This window comes from Engystomops pustulosus, chromosome 1 (assembly GCF_040894005.1).
Source record: "Engystomops pustulosus chromosome 1, aEngPut4.maternal, whole genome shotgun sequence".
Lineage (NCBI taxonomy): Eukaryota > Metazoa > Chordata > Amphibia > Anura > Leptodactylidae > Engystomops > Engystomops pustulosus.
The window spans coordinates 38756719-38783231 of record NC_092411.1 but is presented as its reverse complement, the minus strand read 5'-3'; the positions used below and the strand labels follow the sequence as shown (position 1 = coordinate 38783231).

The 26513-nt window shown below is 41.1% G+C and overlaps 1 protein-coding gene across 4 annotated transcripts in view; it reads left to right on the top strand.

Annotated features, from left to right (window-relative positions):
* ARHGEF28 (Rho guanine nucleotide exchange factor 28) overlaps positions 1 to 26513 on the top strand; it is a 140398-nt gene that overhangs the window by 35333 nt on the left and 78552 nt on the right. For all 4 annotated transcript variants that reach the window (XM_072138585.1, XM_072138600.1, XM_072138592.1 and 1 more), the window contains exons 3-7: positions 4750 to 4897; positions 5607 to 5900; positions 14794 to 14977; positions 17559 to 17739; positions 24298 to 24364. In XM_072138585.1, the coding sequence (XP_071994686.1) occupies positions 4750 to 4897; positions 5607 to 5900; positions 14794 to 14977; positions 17559 to 17739; positions 24298 to 24364 (874 nt within the window). The remainder of the gene's footprint in view (positions 1 to 4749; positions 4898 to 5606; positions 5901 to 14793; positions 14978 to 17558; positions 17740 to 24297; positions 24365 to 26513) is intronic.

Here is a 26513-nt window from a genome sequence, read left to right as displayed (position 1 = left end):
GAAGAGCAGTTTGGGCATGTTACACAATAATCCTGCCTCAGAGTACTTGTTACCACCTCAGAGTAAGTAGTAAAAAACATACCCATGACCAAGTACTTTCTGTTACTTTTTGTAGTTTGAAAGCAACTAAATCATTAAGAACCAACTCTAAACGATTCATTACTGTGCAGTGGTTAAGCTCTTATAATAATAATAATTCGTTATATAGCGCACACAGATTACGCAGCGCTGCACAGAGCTTGCCAAATCACTCCCCGTCCCCAATGGGGCTCACAATCTAATCAACCTACCAGTATGTTTGGGAGGAAACCGGAGGACCCGGAGGAAAGGCACGCAAACATGAAGAGAACGTAGAAACTCTTTGCAGATGTTGACCTGGATGGGATTTGAACCCTGGACCCCAGTGCTGCAAGGCTGTAGTGCTAACCACTGAGCCACAATGATGCCATTAAAGCCGACCCAAAATTACTCCTTGTTTCGCAAAAAAAAGCCCTTAAACATCTACATTGACTGCAAAATCTAAATTGACAGTTGTAATTCTTTATCGTTAAAGGGGTTTAAGGAGAATTGCAGTTAGGGCTAATTCTGCTTGTAATTGCATGCAGATTTTTTATGTCTGTATGATATCCATCATTCTAGTATCATCAGTAAAGATGTATCTTAGCGTCTTTTCATTATTGATACATGTGGTGTCTGGTCTTTTGTGAATTTGCAATATTTTTAAAACAAAAGTAGCAAAAAAGTCTTCAAAAGTTGCAATTAGTTCTAAGCTAATTTCTATGTCTGGTCACGGACAGTCTTAGATTTGTGCCAAAATTTGCAACTTTTTAGCGAATTTTTAAAAAAAAACATGTTTTACATCTGGATTCAGAGAAAACTGCAGAAAACAGACAATGGAGAAATCTGAAAGGAGACTATTTTTGGCAAATGAACAAATGAAAGAAGAAACTATGACGGGCCCTAAAATATTTTCAAGGGTTGAAAAGAAAATGGAAGAGTGAAAAAACACATTGAAAATAATGCTGAAAATCATGGATAACTAGTGAGAAAAAAACGGGTGTGTGGATGTGCCCTTAAAGGGGTATTTCTGGAATATGAACGCCTGACACAAAAACCTGTGATGATATAACTAAATGAATACAACAATACTCAATGTCATTAGTCACAAAACGGAGCTTAAATAGTTTGGTTTTATGATTTACAAAATTTATGGCCTCTCTAAAGTAGGTGGAGTTATCACTAAGATGGCCGCCACTATAAACTACAAGTTCCATGATCCTTTAGTTCTCAGTAACTCCTCCTACCTCTTATGCTCTGCTCCCAGTGATGATGTAACAGACTGTGCTGCTCTGTTACCATAGTAATGATGTGTAACTGCCATCACCAAAACACTGGCCATACTGGATGCACTGCAACCAACCGACTACAGCCTAACGTAGTGGTGATCACATGACCTGCCCAGACAGGTAAAGGACATGTGATGTGGACATGTGACCAGCAGCCATCTTCTGTCCTGTGTATGCTCTGCAACGGACCGCGCGGAGGAAATTAATGGACTGATTAAAGGGCCAGTAACATTTTAATTCTTCATTACAGTCTATGTCATGAGCATTTTTTGCTAAGGGGAGCAAAATTTTAAATAACAACTAATTACACATTAGCTTATATTTTGAGTGCCCACTTGTGTATGAATTATGCTGATTCCTGGAATACCCCTTTAATGCCTGATCTTCAGTTAATGATCTGCGCTAAGGATAACCCATGATAACTCTCTGATAACCCCTTTTAGGTCACACCTGGCTTTGTAATTGAGGGGTTAAGGGTTGGTCTTTTGCACTGAAATTCCTTTATAAAATGATAAACCTTCTTAGATCAACTTGACAAAGCCCCATAGTGTTATAAAGAAGAAAGAATAGAAAGTTCAGGAGAAACCTGAGACGACATGAAATCGCACAGCGCTGCCAGGAAATGTTGCTGTCATTATTGTTTTTACGCCAGAATCAAACATCCTTCAGGTTCCTGGGTTTCTATCGTTTCATGTAATTGGTTGGAGGAGTGATGGCAGTGACGGCCACTAAATGGCTTCTCATAGAAAACAAATTAAAAGGAACGTTTGATGTATTCAGAGGCATCCGCCATTCAGAACTGCCCATGTTATGCAAAAGAACATTCCTCAGGTCAACCATCAGGTTAAAGGGTTTGGCCACTCTTTTACAGAAGTTTCCCATATGCCTTTACTGCCTTGAATGCTCATCAAGTGATTCAGCAGCCCTGCTTATTTTTCTACTGTGTGCAGACCCCCTATACTTATTTCTTTACATCTCTGAGCCCTGCTGAATAGGGGAAGCTGTAGCAGCACAGTTGTAACAATTCCTACTCCCTCCAGAGAGGGACGTCACATGGATGACCTGGAACAGAGGGCAGCATGCTGACGAAAAGGAAACACTGCAAATGTCAAAGGAGCCAAAGACACGGTTACACACACATGCAGGACATGTCTAATAGAAGATATTTCTTGAATAGGGGGACATTTAATAAAGGCTTTTACACCAGAAAACTAGGGGGGCATGGAGTGGGGGGCATTTCCAGCAGTGGAGTGGGGTGGGGCCGGGTCTTCCTGCCCTACACATGCTACCGAGACCATGTGAACATTCACTAGTTTTGGCTACCAGCGCAGCCACCGGCCGGATACATCAGAAGGCCTGAGCTTCTATCTCAGAAGCATGATCAATCTCTCCCTTAGAGTCGTGATTCCTTCTCCCATTGTATTAGCTCTGCTTGGTTCCAATAGATGAGGACTTCTTCAGTTCTGCACTTCAAAGTGGAGTAAATAGTCAGTAGTTTAGGTTCAAAAACGTTTTTGTTTTTATTTGCACAAACATTTTTTATTTTACCACATTCCATTTTTTAAAAATGTTTTACCCAGGAAAGTAAGATAAGATAAGATAAGATAAGATAATCCTTTATTAGTCCCACAGTGGGGAAATTCACAGCGTTACAGCAGCAGAGAGGGTACAGAGAGTGAAGTACAAACTATGACAACAATAATATTAGGGATAAATGAACAAAAAGAAAAGGGGGATAAAAAGACAAAAAAGAGACAAGCAATGATCGGCAGTTTGATGTTTAGTCTGTGGATGGGACCTGCAGGGACTGGTTAGGTGGGGGAGGGGGGGGGGCGCAGGTTACTTCTGTTTGGGCCTTGTTTGTTGAACAGCCTGATGGCAGCGGGGAGGAAGGACTTACAATAACGCTCCCTCTCACACTTGGGGTGAAGCAGTCGGTCACTGAAGGTGCTCCCCGATGCCACCACAGTGTCATGCAAGGGATGGGAGCTATTCTCCAGAATAGACTTCAACTTACACAGTAGGAGGAGATATGGGCGGGGTCATTGGCCTATTGCACATGTGTACACATGGCCTGTCAGGGTCATAGAGAGTAACATTTTTGGATAAAAGTGTTATCTTTAATGATGTGTTATATTTAATTATCTGCTGGGAAACTTGTTCTTCCTGGTGTCACCATTTGATATTCATTGCAATGTACTGGGAAGCTGGAAAAAATATTCTGAATAAGAATTGGAATTGGCAAAATTAAAACACAGTTGAACAATTTTCAGATGACACATCTCCTTTACTCTTTGGGTGGTACAATCAGAGATATCAAATTTATATACAGTATAGACCAGTGGTTCTCAACCTTTCTAATGCTGTGACCCCGCAATACAGTTCCTCATGCTGTGGTGACCCCAAACGATGCAACTCGCAGTAAAAACACAGTAAAATTGCGGCTCTGATGGCTTTAGGCGACCCCCGGTTTTGGTCGTTCGACCCCCGCTGGGTTCCCGACCCACAGGTTGAGAACCACTGGTATAGACCGACCCGAATATAAGCCGAGGCATCTCATTTTACTACAAAGGATTCTGTTACCTCCTGGCATTCTGTATAACCACGCGGATATAGATGGACACGTGCTTTGTACACACGCCATGATGTCATCAACGCCGCGCCATAGTGTGTGTGTAGGATGAGTATTTGCACCCATCTCTACCTGTGCTGTTATACAGGAAGCCTGGAGGGGAGAGGAGCTGTGGGGAGTGTCAAAGGTAAGTACTAAGTTTTGTTTCTTTTACTATACTCGAGTATAAGCTGGCTGGCCCTTTTCGGCACAAAACTCTACTTATACTCGGGTATATATGGTAGTTGAAAATATTCTCTTTTCTTACTTTGCTGTATGGAGCTGGGATAAGATGACTTTTTCAATGCTACCATTTTGACAACTGTAGGATCGTTAGATGACTTTTTATTCAAATTTACATGGTTAGCAAGTCTGAAAAAGCATCAATGTATACATGACATGTAGAATTATATTAAATAGTTCCAGAATTCACCTTTTTTCTCAGCCATTTCCATATACAAAATCTCCTCCAAAGTTTCCTTTTCCCCCAGAAATGAGTCACTTTTAGAAGCAGAAGTGAGCATCATTTCAGACACCCCTATCTTTGGTTCTATAGTACTTGGCCCCACACTTTGGTATAAAGATAAGAATCTCATATTTGAATCACAGTTAGACATGTAACTTAAATGCAACTTAAGATATAACTCCAGTTCCTGTTTTAGAAGGACACTTTTCAGCAACCACTTTGGCCCAAAAATAACATTGCTGATGTATAAAATCTGTTTGTTTCCCCTAGTATAATTGTTTTGGGTAGAAAATCTGTGGTTGTTGATTGGTCTTTTTATCTTCCAGGGTCAGATGACCGTATTTGCACAGTTTGGTGAAGATTTCCATCTCCCGGAAGATGCAGAGTTTTACTTTGTTTACAGTGGGTCCAGTCACAGACACATTTCGTTTGCTGAACGCCTCAGTGCTAACTCTCTGCAATCCATTTTCCCAGGTCAGAAGATTTTTTTCTGGATGAAAAGAACAGATTGTATTTCTGTGTCATGGATGTAACGAGGAAAGGCTGGGCCCCATAGCAGACTTCTAAATGGGGCCCCTGTACCACCCATTTGCGTTATAGTCACACACATTTATACACACATTTATATACATATGGCATTTACACACCATATACACACTTAAACATGCATACAATATACAAACACCACATATGCCTACATATATCATATACACACATACACACAGTACCATATACACCCATGCAGCATATACACACACATATAGAAAACACACACATACATACAATACCATATACAGACATACAGCACATATACATACATATACAGCATATACCCCAGATACCGGGGCCCCCTGACATTGTGGGCCCCATAGCGACTACTATGACTGCTACCCCTGTAGTTACCCCCCTGGCCTGTGTCCATGTTATGTTAGCTGAGTGTGTTTGTCATCTGAAAATAGGGCATTCTGCCGCTTTCTATTTATTAGAATACACACAAGTTACAGGCTTTGTTTCAAATATCCTCTTCCAAAATTTACTTTTGTGCCAAATGTTATGTATTTAATAAAAAATAACACTGCCTATTGTTGTCTATAGCTCTTCTTAAGTAACATTTCACCTTAGGATACCCGAATAAGTACTAAGATTGTCATAGTAAGTTTTCCGTCTTTCATTTGTTTTGCAGGTCACAATTGCCCAGAGCCCCTAAGCCTCACGGTCTGTATGCACACTCATGGCTACTCTCCGGTGGTTGTGGCCTGCACATCTATCTCTTATGTGAGGGATAAAGCCTGCAGCATATCGCACTTTCTCAAGAGCCATTGTGATGGTCTATCTTCCTCCAGCCACCAGACCATACTGGACCAGTTTGATGTGACTGTCCCTAACCTCAGACTACTAGACCGGAATATGATGCTGTGTTTAGCTCATGAAGACTTAACCCCTTCTTGGAATATTTTGGGAGCGCACTCTCAATCTGGTAAGGTTGTGTAGAGATACTTCTGTTTGTGCGCCCATGTTTTTGAGCATATTCATTCTTTTTGGCATGGTCTTTGAAGCCAAGTGTCTGTGGCATTGCCAGTGCAAGAACAATTCCGCTTTCTCACATTTATGGCCTGATGGGCTAAATATCCACGTGTAAATATGACCACATGCTTAGAGGCGGCTTTGGGCTCACTCTTTATGGGACATCTGGCCAAAATACCTCCTGGTTTGATTGACATCCTGCTGGAAGCTATTGGATATTAAGGGTTTTACAATTAATACGGAAAACCCCTAGTAGACTGGAAGAACAAAATAAAATACCTACTTAACCCAGAGCTCCCTGTTCTATCATAGCTAGAGCAGTATCCTCGCCTGGCCGAGGAAATGACTGCACTCTGGAGTGAGCGCGGCTCACCCCTCCCCTCTCCATAGGAAGAAGTGCGGCACGCACGAACTTACAGAGGGAAGATGGAGCCTGCTGCATCTCTCCCATCCTGGTATGGTATCAAAATGGATGGACATATGGAAATGTATGCCACCTGTATCGCAATGGTACGGTATGCTGGTTGAATATGGCCGTTTTCACACGGTAGTGCTCCCTCAGCACTTTCCCCTCCCTCTGCCTGATGTAATATGACTGCAGCACATGAAGTTTCAGCACACAGTGGGAGGGGGGGATATTCTCACTAGCCTTATGGGCTCATTAGCATAATTGTAAAAGTTGATTTTAGAAGGAAGAAGGCCATGGATACCAAATACAAAAAGAATACCACAGCCACAGTGTCTGGATCTATGAGTAAGTAGATAAACCACGTTGGATTTTGATAGTAGATTTCCTTTAATTGATGGAAACTTATTTGCAGAGTATAATTTTACTTAAGGGTGATATTTCTCTAAGATTTTGCTTACATTCAGAGATTGGTATAGATGGTGAGGAAGCTGTACCTTTGGATATAGGATGTAGTATACAGTGAAGGAATATTGGCTATTATAACACGTGCAGATACTTTATTGACCACTTGTAGTGCGGCTTTACTACTGTGTCAGACATATCTTATTCCATTAGACAGATTGCAATTTGATGTTGCTTTAACCTTGTAATATGCCTGCTGCAATATCCCATCACATAACATGCCTTACATTCCAGCCTAGTAGATCATTCCTCCACTGATAGGTGTACAATAGGGATTTCTAGTGCACGATGGCTAGTGGATTATATGGTACATACATATGGTACATAGCCATACCCTATGTCTACCTGCTAGCAACCAGCGCATAGTAACTCTGCTAATGGCCTGTAGGACGCCCGCAGTATATGATACATGGACAGCGCATACGCTAATAGTAACCATCCATTTTATTGTTCTCTGCCGAATGCTCCAATAATAAAACGGCGATAGTCGCCCAGCAAGATGAAAGCATAATGGGGCAGCAGTGACTTAACCCTTCACCTTGTGCTTTCCTGTCCCCTCCAGCTTCCTGCTTTGCTAATGGTGCCCATTGTTCCATGTTCTGTCATACTTCCTTTACAGCCTGTAGCGACATAACATTGTGCGGGGGCTCTTCCAAACCTTTAATGGTCAAACAAAACCTTTTGATTCTCAACATGTCATTGGCTTCTGAGGATTGCACAAATATTGTACTTTTTGGTGAAAAATTTGTGAATAATTTGCCAAGTTTTTTTAAAGTTGTGTCTAGCATCCCACCAGTATCTTTTGTGCTACAGTGATGGTGTTGTAACATTACTACTTCTGCCAGTCACTACTTATAGTATTGACCTTATTGATATCGGTTGCAGCCAATCGCTGCCTGCAGTTATGATCTTGGTGATGTCTGCTGCAGCCAATCACTGCCTACAGTAATGATATCGGTGATGTCTGCTGCAGCCAATCACTGCCTACAGTAATGACCCCATCGGAGTCTGCTGCAGCCAATCACTGCCTACAGTATTGACCTCAGCAGTGTCTGCTGCAGCCAATCACTGCTTATAGTAATGACCCCAGTGGAGTCTGCTGCAGCCAATCACTGCTTATAGTAATGACCCCAGCGGTGTCTGCTGCAGCCAATCACTGCTTATAGTAATGACCCCAGTGGAGTCTGCTGCAGCCAATCACTGCTTATAGTAATGACCCCAGTGGAGTCTGCTGCAGCCAATCACTGCTTATAGTAATGACCTCAGCGGTGTCTGCTGCAGCCAATCACTGCTTATAGTAATGACCCCAGTGGAGTCTGCTGCAGCCAATCACTGCTTATAGTAATGACCCCAGCGGAGTCTGCTGCAGCCAATCACTGCTTATAGTAATGACCCCAGTGGAGTCTGCTGCAGCCAATCACTGCCTACAGTAACAACCTTACCGGTGTTTGCTGCAGCCACTTTGTGATGACACACACAGCCTTTAGCAGGTTCTTTTTTATCTTCATTTAGAGGGAGACCATTTTTCGGTTTTCACCAGAATGATGTAGGTTGTATTTGCAACATAAGGTTAGTCATTAAAGGGTTACCCAGGTTATACTTTTCTATTTAATGTCCCCCAAGGAATTACAATAACAAAATACACAGTACTTACCTTATGATCCCGTGGCTGCTATCTCTGCTATGCACTGGATGTGACAGTGAGTGGTCATACTGGCGGCCATAATGGTTCCTATTGCTGAGTTATTAGCACATTAGTACAGAACATCACTGTGCAGCCTCAGACGGACTATAGCGGCCATGCAGTGTATAAAAAAGTACAGCCCAGGCTAGAACTGCACCTCCGTATTGTGCAAGGTGAGCGCAATTTATTTTAATGGATTTGGATACATTTGAAAGCTCAACAATGTCTCTGAATGTAGAAATTTTGTTCTGCACAGTTTTTTTATGACAAGCTGAAATACCCAGGACTGTGTCCATGTGCTCCTACCAGACGCCTGCTGGGGGCGCTTTATGGGAGTCATATGGGCTGCGCTCTGCTGTGATGTCATGAGGCGTCATCATGAATGCATAAAACCATTCTGTGTATTTATAGGACACACTTTACTGTGATGTCAATCCTACTAATCATCATAATCACATGAAACACAGCAGGTAAAACCTATACAGAACAATGATGTGTATTATAACCTGTGCTCTGCTGTCATGTTACAGCGGATGGCATCGTAAATGCACAGAGCAGTAAAGCACGTTGTAAACGCTGAAGAGCGTGCGTCATTAAAGAAATCTACTATCAAAACCAAGCATAATAAACCAGGGGCACTTACTCATAGATCCAGGCACCTGACTGTGGTAATCTGCGTATATTTGTTATCCATGGCCTCCTTCTTCTAATATCAACTTTTAAAATTATGCTTATCAGACTGAAGGGCTCCTGGGGGATGTTACCAGAGCACCTCCTTGCTGTAGCTTCACAGGCATCACTTTTAAAAGTTGATTTTAGAAGGAAGGAGGACATGGATAACAAATTATAATTACCACAGTCACTGTGCCTGGATCTATGAGTAAGTGCCCCTGATTATTCCATGTTTATCCATCTCTTTCAGAAGATTGTATACACTGAATACATTAGTTGTAAATTTTAAAGGAAATCCAAAATCAAAACCCGGGGCACTTATTCATAGATCCAGGCACTGTGACTGTGGTAATTTTCTTATATTTGTTATTCATGGCCTCCTTCCTTCTAAAATCTACTTTTAAATTGAGCCTTATGAGCCAGAAGGGCTCTTGGTGGCATTACCAAAGCCACTCCATGCTGTAGGTTCACAGGCTGTTACACTGTGAATCTCTCTCTCTTCTTATATTTGTTGTCCGTCTCCTCCTTCGTTCTAAAATCAACTTTTCAAATTGTTAATAAGCCAGAATGTCTCTGGGGGGGGGGGGCATTACCTGGTAATTGTTGGATCTGTGGCAGTTTTTGGCCTCTGAATATAAATTGTAAAATGTTCCCGTTCATGTGTGAATTGTTAGCCATATTTCCAGTATTGTAGACATTTATCACGGCTCGGTTGTAGTTGTCATGTGTCCATTTGTTCTCCGCTGTGTAGATCGTTCTCTCCATTTCCCATGGTCATTACGACTATTTGCAGACACATTTATCTTTTGTCATGAGCGAGAAGTAAGGAAATTCTTTGTACAGGTCGGTGTTTCACATGCCTCTCGTGCCTCCTTATACAGTGATTTCCTCCTCTTCTGTAGTTTTTGCTTTGTGGTGGTGCTGGCCTCTGACCCCGGCTCGGCTGGATGTGTAGAGGGCCTGTTGTGTGGGGGTCCGCGTAGTATAGGCTTCCCACTTCATGCCTCTTCCTGGTCATAGAGCGTCTCCAACTTCTCCAGCTGTACCACTGCAGGGTACGATCCCACAGGAAAGGTGGGTGGCCGGAAAGGCCATGGGAATAGCAATTTGTAGGATTCACTGGCCCAGCAGAACTTTTTCTATTGTAGTTTTTTCTACTACTTTTTATATTTTTCCCTACATGGGTAAACAAGGCAAATAGTAATTCATCTAAATGACGCGCTACAGAAAATGTGTCCAGCACCATCTGTGTTGTATGGCGGTATATGTATATATCTGTCTGTTGTATGACTATGTATATGAATCTATGTAGTATGATTGTATATGTATGTCTGTTTTATGAGTATATATGTATATATATATGTCTGTTCCATGACTATGTATATGAATCTATGTAGTATGATTGTATATGTATGTCTGTAGTATGACGATAGATATATATATATATATACAGGCGGTCCCCTACTTAAGAACACTCGACTTACATACGACCCCTAGTTACTAACGGACCTCTGGATATTGGTAATTTATTGTACTTTAGTCCTAGTCTACAATGATCAGCTGTAATAGTTATCACCGGTGTCTGTAATGAAGCTTTAGTGTTAATATTGATTCTTATGACAACCCAACATTTTTTAAATCCAATTGTCACAGAGACCAAAAAAGTTCTGTCTGGGATTACAATGATAAAATATACAGTTCCGACTTACATACAAATTCAACTTAAGAACAAACCTACAGACCCTATCTTGTATGTAACCCGGGGACTGCCTGTATATATATATATATATATATATATATATATATATATATATGTTTGTCTGTAGTATGACTATGTATGTATCTGTCTGTAGTATGACTATGTATATGGATGTAGTATGACTATGTATATGGATGTAGTATGACTATGGATATGTCTGTAGTCTGTAGTATGACTAATTATATGTCTGTAGTATGACTATGGATATGTCTGTAGTATGACTATGGATATGGATGTAGTGTGACTAATTATATGTCTGTAGTATGACTATGGATATGTCTGTAGTATGACTATGGATATGGCTGTAGTATGACTATTAATATAGATGTCTGTAGTATGACTATGTATATGGATGTCTGTAGTAGGATTATATATATATATAGGTGTCTTTAGTAGGACTATGGATGTCTGTAGTATGACTATGTATAGTGATCCCCATCTGAGGTAATTATTATAATGAGCCCCTAATGAAGATCAGTTTGGCGACATGCGTTCAGCCTCTATAAATGACATGACTATAGGAAGTGCTGCCCTGTCTTCCAGCTATTTGCTCTGTCGGGCTGTGGTTTATATTGTACTGTAGTGTTCTTGTAGCCGGGGCAGATGTTGTAGTAACAGGTGTGTGTGGTCGTTGTACATTAGATAAGGATGATGTGACTCGCCTGCTACACCATATCTCCAGACGCAGCTCGGCCGGACAGCAGATGCTCATTGCACCTGTAACTACTTTATGGCTTTTACCATCTGAATCGTCCTCATTTATGGAGAAAAACTATTTACAGACATTTCCCAGGTTACTACAAGATCGGCTCTTTAGGTTTGTTCTTAAAATGAATTTGTATGTAAGTCAGAACTGGTGTATATTTAGTAATATTTAGTAATTGTAACTACAGGCATAATATTTTTTTTTCCTTGTGACAATTGGATTTAAAAATTTTGGGCTTGAAAAGATAGCGAGGATTTACAATAAAGCTTCATTGCAGCCAGGGACTAAAGATCAGTAAATCATCAGCATCCAGAGAGCATAACCAGCGATCATGGGGGCTGAGAGATCTGTTTGTAACTAGGGGTCGTCTGTAAATCAGGTGTCCTTAGGCCGGGGACCATCTGTATAACAGATATTAAATTGTAACTAATTTTTTGTGGGTTTTTAGTCCCAAGTGTGTAAATAATGTTACTAACCAATAGGGGGAGCTCCGTTCACTGCACGTTTTTGTTTGTATCCCGATCGTTAGAGATGGGAAGGGACAGATTAATGAGCGTGGTTTTTACTGCAGGATAAACAGCACTTGACATTATGTACACAGCCGCTCCTCATACTCAGGCTGCTGACACCAGATTCAGCTTTATGTGCATGGAAGGAGAGAGACCTCACAGCACAGCCGAGCAGCCGGAGGACTTCAAGGTTCTCACTCCCTTCTTTTCATTATCATGTGAACGATAACGATGGATGTGGATTTGCCGAAATTTCCATATGTTGTTGTGTGGGGTTATGGTGTGGATATCTGATGATGTTATCACAACCATCATCTATCTAAATGCTGCTACGTTTTCTCCGATTAGGTAAAACTGCATTGGATCTACAGAGTCGGTGGTGGTTGTGCCAACTGTTAATAAATTCTTCCCAGTGACTAACATAGAGTGGGTTCGGGGTCCTGGGGTGAACAATGAATGTTTCAAATGGCATCAAACACTGGAAAAGTTCACAAAAATGACTTGCGATGGTACCAAACATTGATACGTACCCAGACACTTGTTGGAGGAACTGTGGAATGAAAGTCACGGATCTACACATATGTGGTGGCACTGCCCAGTCCACTCATCACTGGGATAACATTTTGACACAATCTCTATAATAGCTAAATCTCGCACAGCTCCAAATCCAGCCCTTGCGTTATGCTTTCTGGACATGTCCAATTGGGTCTCTGTGGTCACCGCTAATATCATAATATTTTTTTTATTCTGAAACAATTCTGGAATTGTGCAACAGGAGTGTTGGCATACATTATCCTTACCTGCCATGTTACACAGGTGTTATCTCACAAGGATTGTTTCTCTGTAGGTGTAGACTACTGTATAGCTACATGCAGTGCCTGTTGGGTGTATGTACCCATTTAGGACACAAGTTTCCAATATTCAGGTGTGAGGCTCTTTTTAAAGGGAACCTGTCACCAGGGACCTAATTTTCACTAAAGACGGGTTACAGAAGCCCATCACACCAGCATTGCAAATCTGCCTTTATGCTTTTTCTAAGCATTTGCATTACAATATAATTGTGTGTTATAACTTGCCTTGCACCCTGACAGAATCCTCTGTGTAGTCCTAGGGGTTTGGATGCATTTCAAAAAACCACATGTGCTGCAGAGCTGAGCAGTCTGCAGCACAGACAAGTCATATGTTGTTTTTTGAAATGCATCCTAACCAAAGCCCAACCCCTGTGACTACACAAAGGATTCTGTCAGGGTGTAAGGTAAATTATAACACAATAATCCTGTAATGCAAATGCTTAGAGAAGACATATGGTATGTGCAATGCAGCTGTACTGGGCTTCTACAAGCTGTCTTTAGTGAAAATGAGGTCCCTAGTGACAGGTTCCCTTTAAAGAGGGCATGCGAGTTTGTAGCAAATTTTTGTAAAATATTTGCAATTCTGTTGGATTTTACTTTCTGGTCTTACTCATAGTTCCCTTTCCCGGACCTGTAGTGTGAAAATGAGATGTGTGATTACAGTGAACATCTCATAAAACAGAATTTTCCACAGTAATTGCTCGTCATATGCAGCCATGTAATATGTAATCTCAGGCTAATGAAGCGAGCCGAGGTCAGGCTCTGTCACACTGCAGGACAGGAACTGTTCTCAAGAAATGATTCCTAAAATACATTGGACCAGCTGCTTCTTGCTCCTTGCATTTCCTCCTGGGATTGAGGATGAGCCCTCAAACAATTCTCAGATTCTGGATAAACATCCTTGTGGATTTGTTTGTTTTGTTCGGAGGGGTAAACAGCCGATTAATTAAGTGGAATTATCCAGATTTTCCATATGGGAGCTATAAAAAGTTTGCCGCAAAGTAAGAAACATGTGAACATTGGGGCATATTCACAAAGTGCAACAGATATCAGTCTTAATTTCCGAATTATTTTTATTTGTCTAGGACACAAGGAATCAAGAATGACCAATTGTTACATGTGATGATATGGACCAAAATTGTTGACTCAAAATTGTGTTCTATCTATAGGGTGTATAGTCCTAGACTAGATGGACCAGGCTTGAAAATTCTGCAAGTGAGCCTCAGGGGTTCCATGTCAATGAACCGCTATTGAGCACGGAGCCCCTCAGGTTCATTTGCATATTTTTATAGCCCTTTTCTTTTGTAAAAACAAGGGCTTAAGAAGCTAAAAGAAGAGTGGATCCTGCCAGAGACAACACATACTAGCATTTTTAGTCCTTCATCTTGGTGGTAGATGTCCTTTAGGGTAACGTTACATGTTGTGCTGCTTTTCCAAGCGCAGGGGGCCGTGCCTCTGCCCGATCCGTTAGCAGTTCCAGTGAAACACCTGCGATTGTTTAGCGATCGCATGCGTCTCAATGCAACGGCGAATGCGTTCGGCCCCTGGCACGCCCCCATTGCGCTGGCGCTGCACTTGTAAATGCGTGTGACCCCACCCTTAAAGTCTTCCTGTTCTTGCTCAGTGCATATATGTTACACTGTTGGCAATAAAAACTGGAACCCCTTAGAGGCCACGGTCACATATACTCCCAGGGCATTTCCACTAATGTGTCTAGAGATGTATAGTAACTCCCCCTGTTTAATGCATGTAATAATAAGGAACAATACAGTAACCTGTGTATTTGTTTTACAGAAAACCTTTGCCATGAAACTCTGCTGCATCTAACAATGAGATGGGGATTAACCGATCTGTCACGTTACCTCATGCATCTTCCCGGTGGAACGTCCGCATTGTGTAGAGTCAACAAAGAAGGCGAGACCCCTGTAGAGGTCGCTATACGTCAAGGTCACACGAAAATGGTCCAACTTTTAAAGAAGTGAGTAAATCGGCAAAGTCTGCTGTTCTAACGTTTTTAATCTAGAGATTGGTGTCGTGCTTGATGTCCGGGGAGCCGCCTTACAAGGTAGCTAAGAGAGGCGTGCTTTTTACCATATCCCATACTGTAAAACTTATTTGCATATTTTCCCAGAATTCCGTAGTAATTGGCAGACTCTTACTTCCCAATGATATTAATAGATCATATACCCATGGTACATATAGATATTATAGAATCTCATTTATATTCAGATCATATCAGAAAGCTGATTGTAAAGAGCGATGCCCCATCATGCAGCTTTAGCCCTGCCTGGCAGATATTTCCTGGGTCACATTTTCATTTGGATGGATACCATGTAGTACCACATGTAGCCTGCAGTCAGGGTCAGCTCCAGGTTTCAGTAGCCCCCTGGGCGACAGAGCCTCAGTGGGCCCCTTTGCTGTGAACTAATGTGGCGGCATTAAAAATTTAGAAAGTAATGCAGTCTCCTTTTCCCTAGGTTATCATACCAAAGAACCCCCTCAAGGTTATTTTATATAAGCCCACCTCACACGCTATGGATTAATTAGATTCAGCCCCTTCACCCCCCTGAAATCCTTATGTACAGCCTTATGTGCTGCTCTTGGCCTCGGCACGTGCCTGGGTATGCCCAGTGCTGGGGCCGTCCCTGCCTGCAGTGACCACAATATTGGTGGATTTCGATCCTGATTCACTGCGACAATCCATGTGTCACTGTGTATTATGGATTTGGGTGCAAGTCCACAAAATATTCGTAGTTCAATGTTTTAACCTCCTATAGTTGCATCTCATGGATGCAGCATTTACTGGGATCAGTATCAGACAGGTGGGGTGCAACATCTTCCACACTCTCGATCACCTCCTGGAGGATCCTCTGGTGCCATGTGCCTAATTTATGATGAGATGCAGGAATTATTTCAAAAACTACTATCCCCCATAGCACAGAAAGTAGTTAGCCGCCTTGCACACTTTATACACAAAAACATTGAACACAAGAAATGTCACAAATTTACTACTGGTTGTGGGGCCCCATCCACAATTGTCGGCTCAGTGTAGTAAGGTCTATTGGCCATGTGTGTAGGATGTACTCGCCTTCATTTGCTCTCTGTGTCCTGCAAACCTCCCTAAGCCGCCATAATTATGTCATTTATCTCCATTTACAGTAAATGACATCATGTCTCCTGCATTATGGACAGGCTGAATAATAGGGACCGGCGCTGTTCTTTATTACACATAATGAGGCTCAGAAACAGGTTGTGTTGTATGGAGAGTCTTGTTTTATTCTACCAGATATTACTATTAAATGTAAACACGTAGCAGTGCCCTTCTGTTTATCAGTGCTATCCACCAGACCTGCTTATATTGTTATTATTGAATCTCTACTGTCAGATGGGCGGAGTCAGACTGTTTACTCCAGCCCAGGACCACCCATCTGACAGCAGAGAGTCTAATTAGCATACTGGGTGATGACACTGCCCTGATCTAAATTAGGCTCTATTCCATGATATGTCCATACGCTGTCTCAGCTACCCTTATGTTCCCTCAGCAAGGGGGAAGTGCTCCTGTACAGTGTACAGCCTATAAGGCTTTAGTGTAGAGGGGCTCTGATAAGCACTTCATTAGCATAATTTTAAAAGTTGAAGTGCCCCTGGTTTGGCATGTTTGATTGTGCTGATGGATGATATTATGATTGGTAGCAGGCCTTTCCAGATCCTATTAAACTTAGAAATAAATACATTTCTAAAATACCTACCGTATTTTTCGGACTATAAGGCGCACAAAAAATCCTTTGATTTTCTCAGAAATCACAGGTGCGCCTTATAGTCCAGTGCGCCTTATATATGAACCATACTTACAGACAACAGCTACCTTGAACTGTGCACAGGTCTGCCCCCCACTGGTCATTCATCCTTATAATCAGGTGCACCTTATAGTCCAGTGCACCTTATATATGAATGTAGACATTTTAGCAGGCATTTATTGATGGTGCGCCTTATACTCCGGTGCGCCTTATAGTCCAAAAAATACTGTAATAATAATAATAGTAATAATAATATATATTTAAAATGTATTCGGTTGTCTTGTAGCAGTCGTGGATGGTTTACACACTCAGCAGATTTCTGTTTGTGACCCCTCTGCCGGGACGTGTTTTTCCTCCAAACATGTCTGTATTTATTATGTGTTTGTAGAGCAGCTCCGCACCCGAACTCTTCACGTTCCATCCGGGCCAGAAAGTCTCCAGTTTAGTCAAATTCCTGTGTCATTCCTGTCTTGGATGCTGCTATTTGCATGACAGGAGCGTGTCCGAGACTCCGGGTACATTTTGTTATGAAAGTCTTGCTTGTTTATAGGATCTGGAACAATGCGGAGCTCCCTTGGGGCAGTGTGTGTTGTCACCAGTCACAGTCATGCAGAGCTGCCGGCGGTCAGTAGGAGAGCGGGTGCTGTGTAATCCCTACTGCATCACAGTGTTTATCTCATTATAGCAGATCCTGGGAGAGGGCACACATGCCATTCCCTGGTGTAGCTACTACATGTACTAACATCCCTCCATCACCTCCAGCTTCCAGGAGCTGCCTCCACCTGACTTCTGCACCGCAGCCATCAATCCAGATTCTTATCTACGGGTCTGCTGGTCCTCCGGAGTATTAACACTGACCCGGCGTCAGACCTCCGGACACTCGCTGGATTCGGACATTGACCTCTTCAGAAGATGTTTGTGCGACATCAATTTTTTTGATAAGGTGAGACTCGATTTGATGTTTTTATACATAATAAAATAACTCTTTATTTCTGCATTTTTCGGTGTGTGGAATCATCGCCGTTTATTAGGAACTCACTTTCTGGTTATTTATTTGATCTACTTTAATGTATTTTATTTTGCTCCCTTTTATTTAGTTTTTTTCCCCCAGCATTGGCAGTAACACATCTGTCTTATTTTAAGCTTGGCATTAGCGAAAGCCAGACGGATCATGCGGATGAATGTTAGTTTGGGAAAAAAAATGTATTGAAACACAAGTCTTTATAAATGCATTGGAATCTGGGAAATCTGCTTATTGCTTTGTTTTGGGAATATCCGCCTGTATATCTTATGAGTAAAAGCGTCTGTCGCTCGATGTGTTGAATTTATTTTATGGCTGTACTGTAGTACAGGCAGTCCCCGGGTTACATACAAGATAGGGTCTGTAGGTTTGTTCTTAAGTTGAATTTGTATGTAAGTGGGAACTGTATACTTTATCATTGTAACCCCCAGCCAAATTTTTTTTTGGTCTCTGTGACAATTGGATTTTAAAAATGTTGGATTATCATTGGAACCAGGATTAACAATAAATCTTAATTACAGGCACTATTAATAACTGTTATAGATGTTTATTGTAGCCTAAGGCTAAAGTACAGTAAATGACCAACATCCAGAGGTCCGTTTGTAACTAGGGGTCGTCTGTAAGTCAGGTGTTCTTAAGTAGGGACCGCCTGTATTTAATACTGAATAGTATTGTATATTTGTGGGTTTAGTATTCATAGACTTGCATGTGCCGTATAAATGGCGCTTTTCTGCATCGATGAAACATTCCTTTTAATTGCATATTAAAAAGTGCATGTAAACATGTATGTTTTTATGCTAGTTAGTTGCGGATGTATTAAACATAATGTATGACCTTTAACCCTACTAGGTGCAAGAAGAACGCCATTTATCTAAGCCAATTGTTTTGGGGAGGGATTCTCAGACTTCTCATCTTATGTGTATATTGATGTCTCTGATAAGACCAACAACTTTTTTCACTTACATTTCAAAGAGGGTTCACTGTATAAAGTAATTTTTCTCATATAAGTCCCGGTCCTTCATCCTCAAAGTACAGGCAGTCCCCGGGTTACGCACAAGATCTGTTCTATATGTTTGTTCTTAGGTTGAATTTGTGTGTAAGTCAGAACTGTATACTTTGTCATTGTAACCCCAGCCAAATATTTTTTGGTCTCAATTGTAACAATTGGATTTTAAAAATGTTGGATTGTCATAAGAACCAGGATTAGCAATACAGCTTCATTATACACACATTTGTAAGCTGTTACAGCTGATTATTGTAGCCTAAGACTTAATTACAGTAAATTACAAAAATCCAGAGGTCCGTTTGTAAGTAGGGGTCGTCTGTAAATCGGGTGTTCTTAAGTAGGGGACCGCCTGTACACAATTAATTTGGCTTTTACCATAGTTGAAACACATGTGTTTTATCGTAACTACTGATATTAGGCATCATAGCTGTCGGCAGATATTTAGAGGAAAGGTCAGTCCACGGCTTGTGCAGCTTTCGGCAATTTATGATTTATGGCTTGGGGGTTGTTCTGCCCTGATCTCCTCATACAAAGCTTAAAGAGAACCTGTCATCCCATTAACCTTCTAGAGTAGGGCATGAAATGTCCTTTCTAGAATTCCCTTTTGTGAAATCTTACCCATTTACCAATATAAAAGTCAAAGTTCTCCGAAGTCAGGAAAATATGACTCTTCTCACCCCATTTTTATATTTCTTTACACTGCTAGAGGTTACAAGGGTAGTGTCATTTAAGAAGCCCCTATATTCTATTTTATAGTAGCTAGAAACATGCTTTTTATTTCATATTAAAGATAAGAATCTCTTCTTTCACACTGCATCAGGCTTATGGGCTTTGATCTACAAAAATGGAGATCTAGGCAGCTAGAATAAAACATAGCAGGAAATATAAGCTACAGATAAAGATTCAGATCCAGATTTCTTAACTGCCTGTATGTCCAGCTCTGATGTGATCTGAAAGGTGAGATTATTATCTTTAATATGACATGAGTGGCATGTTTCTAGGTGCTATAGAACTTTTGAAGTGACACTCCCCCTGCAACCACTAAATTAGACTCCTCTCTTGTGAAAATGAGGTGAGAAGAGTCATATTTGCCTGGATTTGGGGAGGTTTTTGTATAGTTAAACAGGTGATATGTCAAAGAGGGAATTCTAGAAAGGACAGTAGTTTGGTGGGGTAAACAGGTTTCCTTTAAATGAGGTTTACAGGACTTTTACTACTAATGACTTAGCCATAGGATAGGTAATTAGTAGTGGATTGATTGGGGTATTATTCGTGACATCACCTTCCAATTACCAATACTCTTAATTATCATAACTGGAAGCCAATGACTTTGTCTGTAAAATATCTTTTGAGCGGCTTCACTGCAGGCACAGTCCTGCTCCTCTTGTGATACCCTATGGATGGCGCTGTCTGCTTCCTGACAATCATTTACTCATGTCTGGTAGTAGCCAATCACTGGCCATGGAGGACTAAAAATGTTGAGGACCAGCAGTGGCGTAACTTGAAGCTGATAGGCCCCAGTGCAAAGTCTGTGCCAGACCCCCGACTATAATGTATGGTATATAGTAATAGTCTTCTCATATAGGAAAGTGACACTTTATGGGCCCCCTAAGCCACTTGGGCCCAGTTGCGACCGCACCTTCTGCATCCCTTCAAGTTACGCCCCTGTTGAGGACCTACCTTAAGCACATTTCAGGGGGGATAACGCTGAGATATTGAGGAAATATTACATTTCAATGTTTTTAGGCCTGAAAACCCATATAATGGTCATGTGGCATGCATGGTAGCATTACCGCTGAGGCCAGTGAATGGCTCTAGTGGTCACATAAACACATATTGCTCCTGAAAATGAAGACCAGCAGTTAGTTTCATTCCATAAACTTTTTGTCGCAACATATTTTAGATTTTTTTTATCAATACAAAGACATTCATATCTTTTTTTCTGAATTCTTTTGGCTTAACATTTGACCCATTGGGTAACTAAACTTTTTACACAATTTTATGAAAAAGTAGTGAAGCTTTGTAATATACTTAATAAGAAATATGTTTAGGTGATCTTCTTATTTCCCTGCTTCTTCCCCTTTGCAAGACTTGAGTCTCTGGATAGTCTTATCTTACACAGGTGAATCATCCAAAGAAATATTTTTTAGACATGGAAAGCGTTAAAGGGGTTGGCCTTTACTGCCTTGTGGATGATTCCTAAATGTTCATCAAGTGATTCAGCAGTCCTGCTACTTTGTGTGCAGACTCTCCATGCTTTTTTGTTTACATTTCTGAGCTCTGCTGAATTGGTGGAACTGCAGCAGGAGATTTATACTCATCCTGCTCCCTCCTTTTGCCATTTTTCTGTCTGTCAGACTGTGAGAACAAAGACACAGTGGGTAACACCCCCCTAGAGCAGTGAGGGAAGAAGCTGTGTATATATGCATAGGGCAGCATGGTGAGAACTTGGAAAGGCTGAAGCAATCAAAGGAGGCAAAGACACAGGTACATTTACACTGAGAGGCATGTCTAATGGAAGAGATTTATTGAAACGTGTCCAACCCTTTTAATCATTGGCCTCCTTATCTGTCAGAAGTGGGCAGGTATCAGAAGGATTTCAGGTACAATGCTCACTGCAGGAGAAACAGCAGAAGAAAGGCACAGGCAAGGTGCTTTACTTGGTAAACCTTGAAATATACTTTATTATCATCAGCTACTCTGTTCATTTCTGCTGTACAAATACATTTTCTTTTAGTTTCTTTTAGAGGTTTAGTTGCTCTATTGTTGCTGAACCAATTGCTAATTAATGACTGGAATCAATAGTTCAGAACATTTCATTCAAGTTCTGGATGGGTGTCATGCACCCTTACTTAATTCTTTCATGTTATAAATAGAGTTTTCCAAAATATAATAATTTCCTTCCCCAAGGAATTTTCTTCATCAGTGGTTTCCGCTTGTAAACTAAAATAATTAATAGTTTTTATGTATGAGAAGGTGGAGACATCTTATGTTTATTCTAGTCTTCCTTTCTTGACCAGGGATCTGTCCCAAACTTTTGCTTAGTAGACCTCAAAACTTTTCCCCTTTTTAATAGTGATTGATCTCTTTATTGCTTCCCCGTAATTTAACCCCTCCACGATCCGCCGCAGAGCTATGAAGGGTATTTAAAGAGGACTCACAGGCTTAGCCCTCTTCATACAGAGATGGGCTTTGCTGCATATTGCAGCAAAGACGCCAGCGGCACTTAAAACATGGCGGCACATGGGCAATATGAGCGAATAAAGCCTGCGTCCTTAAGGGGTGTTGTCAGAGGTTTTAAAAAGTTCCATACCTGACCATGGGTAGTGTGTCGTTTTGCAACTATATTCATTTTTAAAGAGCTGAGCTGCAATACCGCCACTGACCATGGTCGGAGTGGAGCTGTTTTTTTAAATAAAGCAATGTCTTTTTGGCCTTAGGGTAACCCCTTCATGAAGCAATTTTTTTTCTTTGCTATGGGGCCTAAATTTGTACCTTCAAATGGGTTGCTTTGTTCAAACTTAAAGCTATGTTACTACAGAATAGTGTAAAAATAGGTAAAAAAATTTAATCTGACCCGCCCCCCCACCCTCAACCCTGTGTGTTTTGTTTTAAACTTTATGATGAATTGATGTGATTATAGCATTTACTGATAATAATGGTCATATATTGTAGTTTGTTATGTGTCAACAGTAGGATTTGATTTTATTTATGTCTTGGATGTAATAATTGTGTTATAATGGTTTAGTGTATTAGAAATCACCAGGGAACTTTTGAGAAGGATGAATCTACCATATGATGTGCAGTGTTCTTTTTTTGCATTATTTGTTACTGCCGAGCCTTTATGTCCTGCTCTATATCAGGCTGCTTTCCTGGCATTTTCCATCTCATATCTTGCTCTGGATTGTAGTATTGGGCAGGTCTATAGGACCACCTATCTGACATTAGAGAGCCTAATAAGCATAGTGCAGGGCTAGTTAATTAGGCTTGTTAATTGGCTCACTATTGCCAGGTGGGTGGTCCTGGGCTGAAGAAAACAAATCACTGGAGAACCGGTGGCCAGAGAGTACATACCAACTATGCCAGAATTGGCAGAAGAAAAGCTATAGGAAGATGTATAGAGTTGGGGTTGAGTGGAGGTTCTGAAAGCACCTGACATACATGTCTTATGATGTTGTACAGCAGCACGGTATAGGTATACAATCCACACTGCATATTCCAATGAGCTTCTTATGACAAAAGACATAACACTAGGAAATCTACCATCACAATCCATCATGATAAACCAGGGACACTGACTACTAGGTCCAGGCATCATGTGGCACTCTGGTAATATTCTTATATTTGTTACCTATGGCCTCCTCCTTTCAAAAATCAACTTCTAAAATTATGCTAAATAGCCAGACAGGCTCTGGGGGGGCATTACCAGAGCCCCTCCATGCTGTAGCTTCACAGGCTGTGCAGGTGCACGTCCCTCTTACACTGTGTGCTGAAACTTCCTCTGCTGCAATGAGATTTCATCTGGCAGGGGGAGGGGGAAGTGCTCCTGAACATTGTAACAGTTTGTGAAGGAAGAGCACCGAGGGGCTCCGGTAATGACTCCAGAGCTCTCGAAGGAGGCCATGGATAACAAATATAAGAAGGTATCCACTGTCACAGTGCATCTATGAGTAAGTGTCCCTAGTTTATCCTACTGGATTTTGATTTTTTTTTACTTTAAATTATCAACATTTTCTTTTTAATATGTTGCTCTGTGTGAAGGTATCATAGTATAACAGCTCAGTACTTCTAGTAGGAAAAGGGCACAACAAAAAGTGTGCATTTTTCCACATAATTTATGAGTCCAGTGTATTTATGAGCTCACTGGAGATCACTTTCCTCAGGAATACAATGGACTCATTTACTATGTGTCCAGTGTATAGTAGCCAAGTACAGGCGGTCCCCTACTTAAGAACACTCGACTTACATACGACCCCTAGTTACAAACGGACCTCTGGATATTGGTAATTTCTTGTACTTTAGTCCTAGGCTACAATAATCAGCTGTAACAGTTATCACAGGTGTCTGTAATGAAGTTTTATTGTTAATCCTGATTCTTATGACAACCCAACATTTTTAACATCCAATTGTCATAGAGACCAAAAAAGTTCTGTCTGGGATTACAATGATAAAATATACAGTTCCGACTTACATACAAATTCAACTTAAGAACAAACCTACAGACCCCATCTTGTATGTAACCTGGGGACTGCCTGTACTACATATCCTTGTAGCATAATAGTGTAAACATAATTAAACTAATAAAAACCTTTTATCTGTAATAAGATTCAGCTACATAGAAGTGAATATTGAGCTGTAACATGTCATGTATCCTGTTTTACAAAATAAAAATCTCACCTTCATTGGAGCAAAAATAGTTGTTGTCTTATTATCTGATTATTTCATATTTATCCTCACATTTTGTTATGTCCTAGATTGTGAGCCCCATGCACCCCTGGAATTACAAAAAACAAAGATCACTTGATGGATCCACATCAGGAGGTACAGTCCATATCCTTACTATTCCTTCTTGCAGAATTGTGTTGTTGAATTCTTATTTTCTTTGTTTACATCGTGACACCCAAAATCTTTCTAGAAAAATCTAGTTGGATTAAGACTGCCACGTGCCCTGGGCTGTATGAATATTATAGCCCCTACTAATCTGTAATCACTTCCTATATATGCTACTAGAATCAAGCTTTGTGGAGAATGGAGGATGCGTCTCTAATAAGTGGTTTTAATCTAGGGGTTCAGGACCTCTAAAGGACCTTCAAAGGTCCTGAAATGACTCTTGTGTACATTTTGTATTGAGAGCAGGAACAGATGTACAAGTATTTCTTAATCTAAAATTTGGTGGGTGGTCTCGGTGCCTATGGGCCCCCGAAAAGACTTGGGCCCCAGGCTACCGCCCCAACTGCCTATATTATAATTATAACTAGTGCTGAGCACTCACTCGCTATAGAATGGTCTTATTTTCTCGACATATTATGAGAGTATCTGGAATGATCTTTGTATGTTGTTGCTGTCTTACAATGGACGTCTTATCTCCCGTCTCTGTGTTGCTCTGTTAATGTAATATTTTGTATAATCAGGGGCCGTGATTGAATTATCTTGTGGTTGTCTCGTAGCTTTGGGATAAGCCACAGAACGAGAGCTTATTATGCGGCTATTATGTTGTTTTGTGTAGAAAACCATGAATGTAGTAAATGTCCTTGAAGAGGGTTTCATTCTGCCGTGGGAAGTGTAACTAATAGTGGCTAATAGACTCTCCAGCGCTGGCATTCATGTGAGAGAGCTCATTACAATATTGTACCCACCAGCCTCCTCAGCAATGGGGAAGGAACGTCAAAATCCATCATGATAAACCAGGGGCACTTACTCGTAGATCCATGCACTGTGACTTCTTATATTTTGTTATCCTTGGCCTCCTTCCTTCTAAAATCAACTTTTCAAATTATGCTAATGAGAGAGAAAGGCTCTGGGTGGAATTTCCAGAGCCCCTGCATGATGTAGCTTCATAGGTTGTTACAGTGTGCAGAAGCACGTCTCCCCCTCCCTCTGCTCTCTTGGATTTTCTCCCTAACTTTACTTGCTGAGATTTCACACTATGTGGGGGGGAAGTGCTCCTGTGAAGCTACATTATGGAGGGACTCTGGTAACACCCCCAGAGCCTTTTAGACTCTTTAGCAGCATCAGACCCTAATGTTTAGACACTTTATAAATCTTCCCCATTGTATAGAGGTTGAGGAAGCTAAAGTGCAATGATCTACCACTATATCAGCACGGGATGTACCCAAAAGAGGAGAGGGAGCAATAAGAAATGGAGATTGAGATGAAGCAACCTGCACACTCTGTCCTGGACTTGCACGGACATCTTTCTTACCGCACCGCGTATGTTTACATCTCCAGGAGAACCTCCAGGGTGTAGACACGTTGTAGATCAGGAACCTGATGTTCACTCAGCATTAAGCAAGAGGATTATTTATGCAATGATTTGCATTATTGCAGTGATATTCCTAATGCCCAAAGACCAACAAGACTTTTTGTAAATTTTTTTACATTTTAAATAGAACTGTCTCGGCAATCTCCGTCAGCTCCATAGAGATGAATGGATGGTGCTAACTTGTATGTTGATGGAGACCAACACCCTTTGGGCTTATATTGGTCATATGGAGCGTTATGGATATATGGGAACAATGTGAACATGGCCAGATAGTGTATCATTTAATGATAGTGGGGAGTGTGGGGGTGGGTGACTTTTCTGGATTGAGCAATGTGTCGTAGTAGAAGGCAGAAGATGTTTGTGCTTTCCATTGTAACCAGATGTGTTGTTTGTTTAAGTAGGGACTTGTCTTCGAGAAACACTGTATGTGTATACATCGTATGTAATAGTACGCCATGGTGCGTAATTGCACATCGCAAAGAGAGGACTCACGGTCATATTGCAGCAATCACCCTGCGCAGTCAGTGCTGGCACCCGCAAACTTGTTATCACTTGCTATTTGTGATCATCACCACCCTCTGTGAAGTAATTGGGGGCCGGGGGTTTGCACCCATGACACCCCAGAGTCTCCATGTGAGACTTCATGACTTGTCAAAATACATGAAAAAGCAAAAAAGTAAAAAAAAAAAAAAAACCCTAAAAATTCAA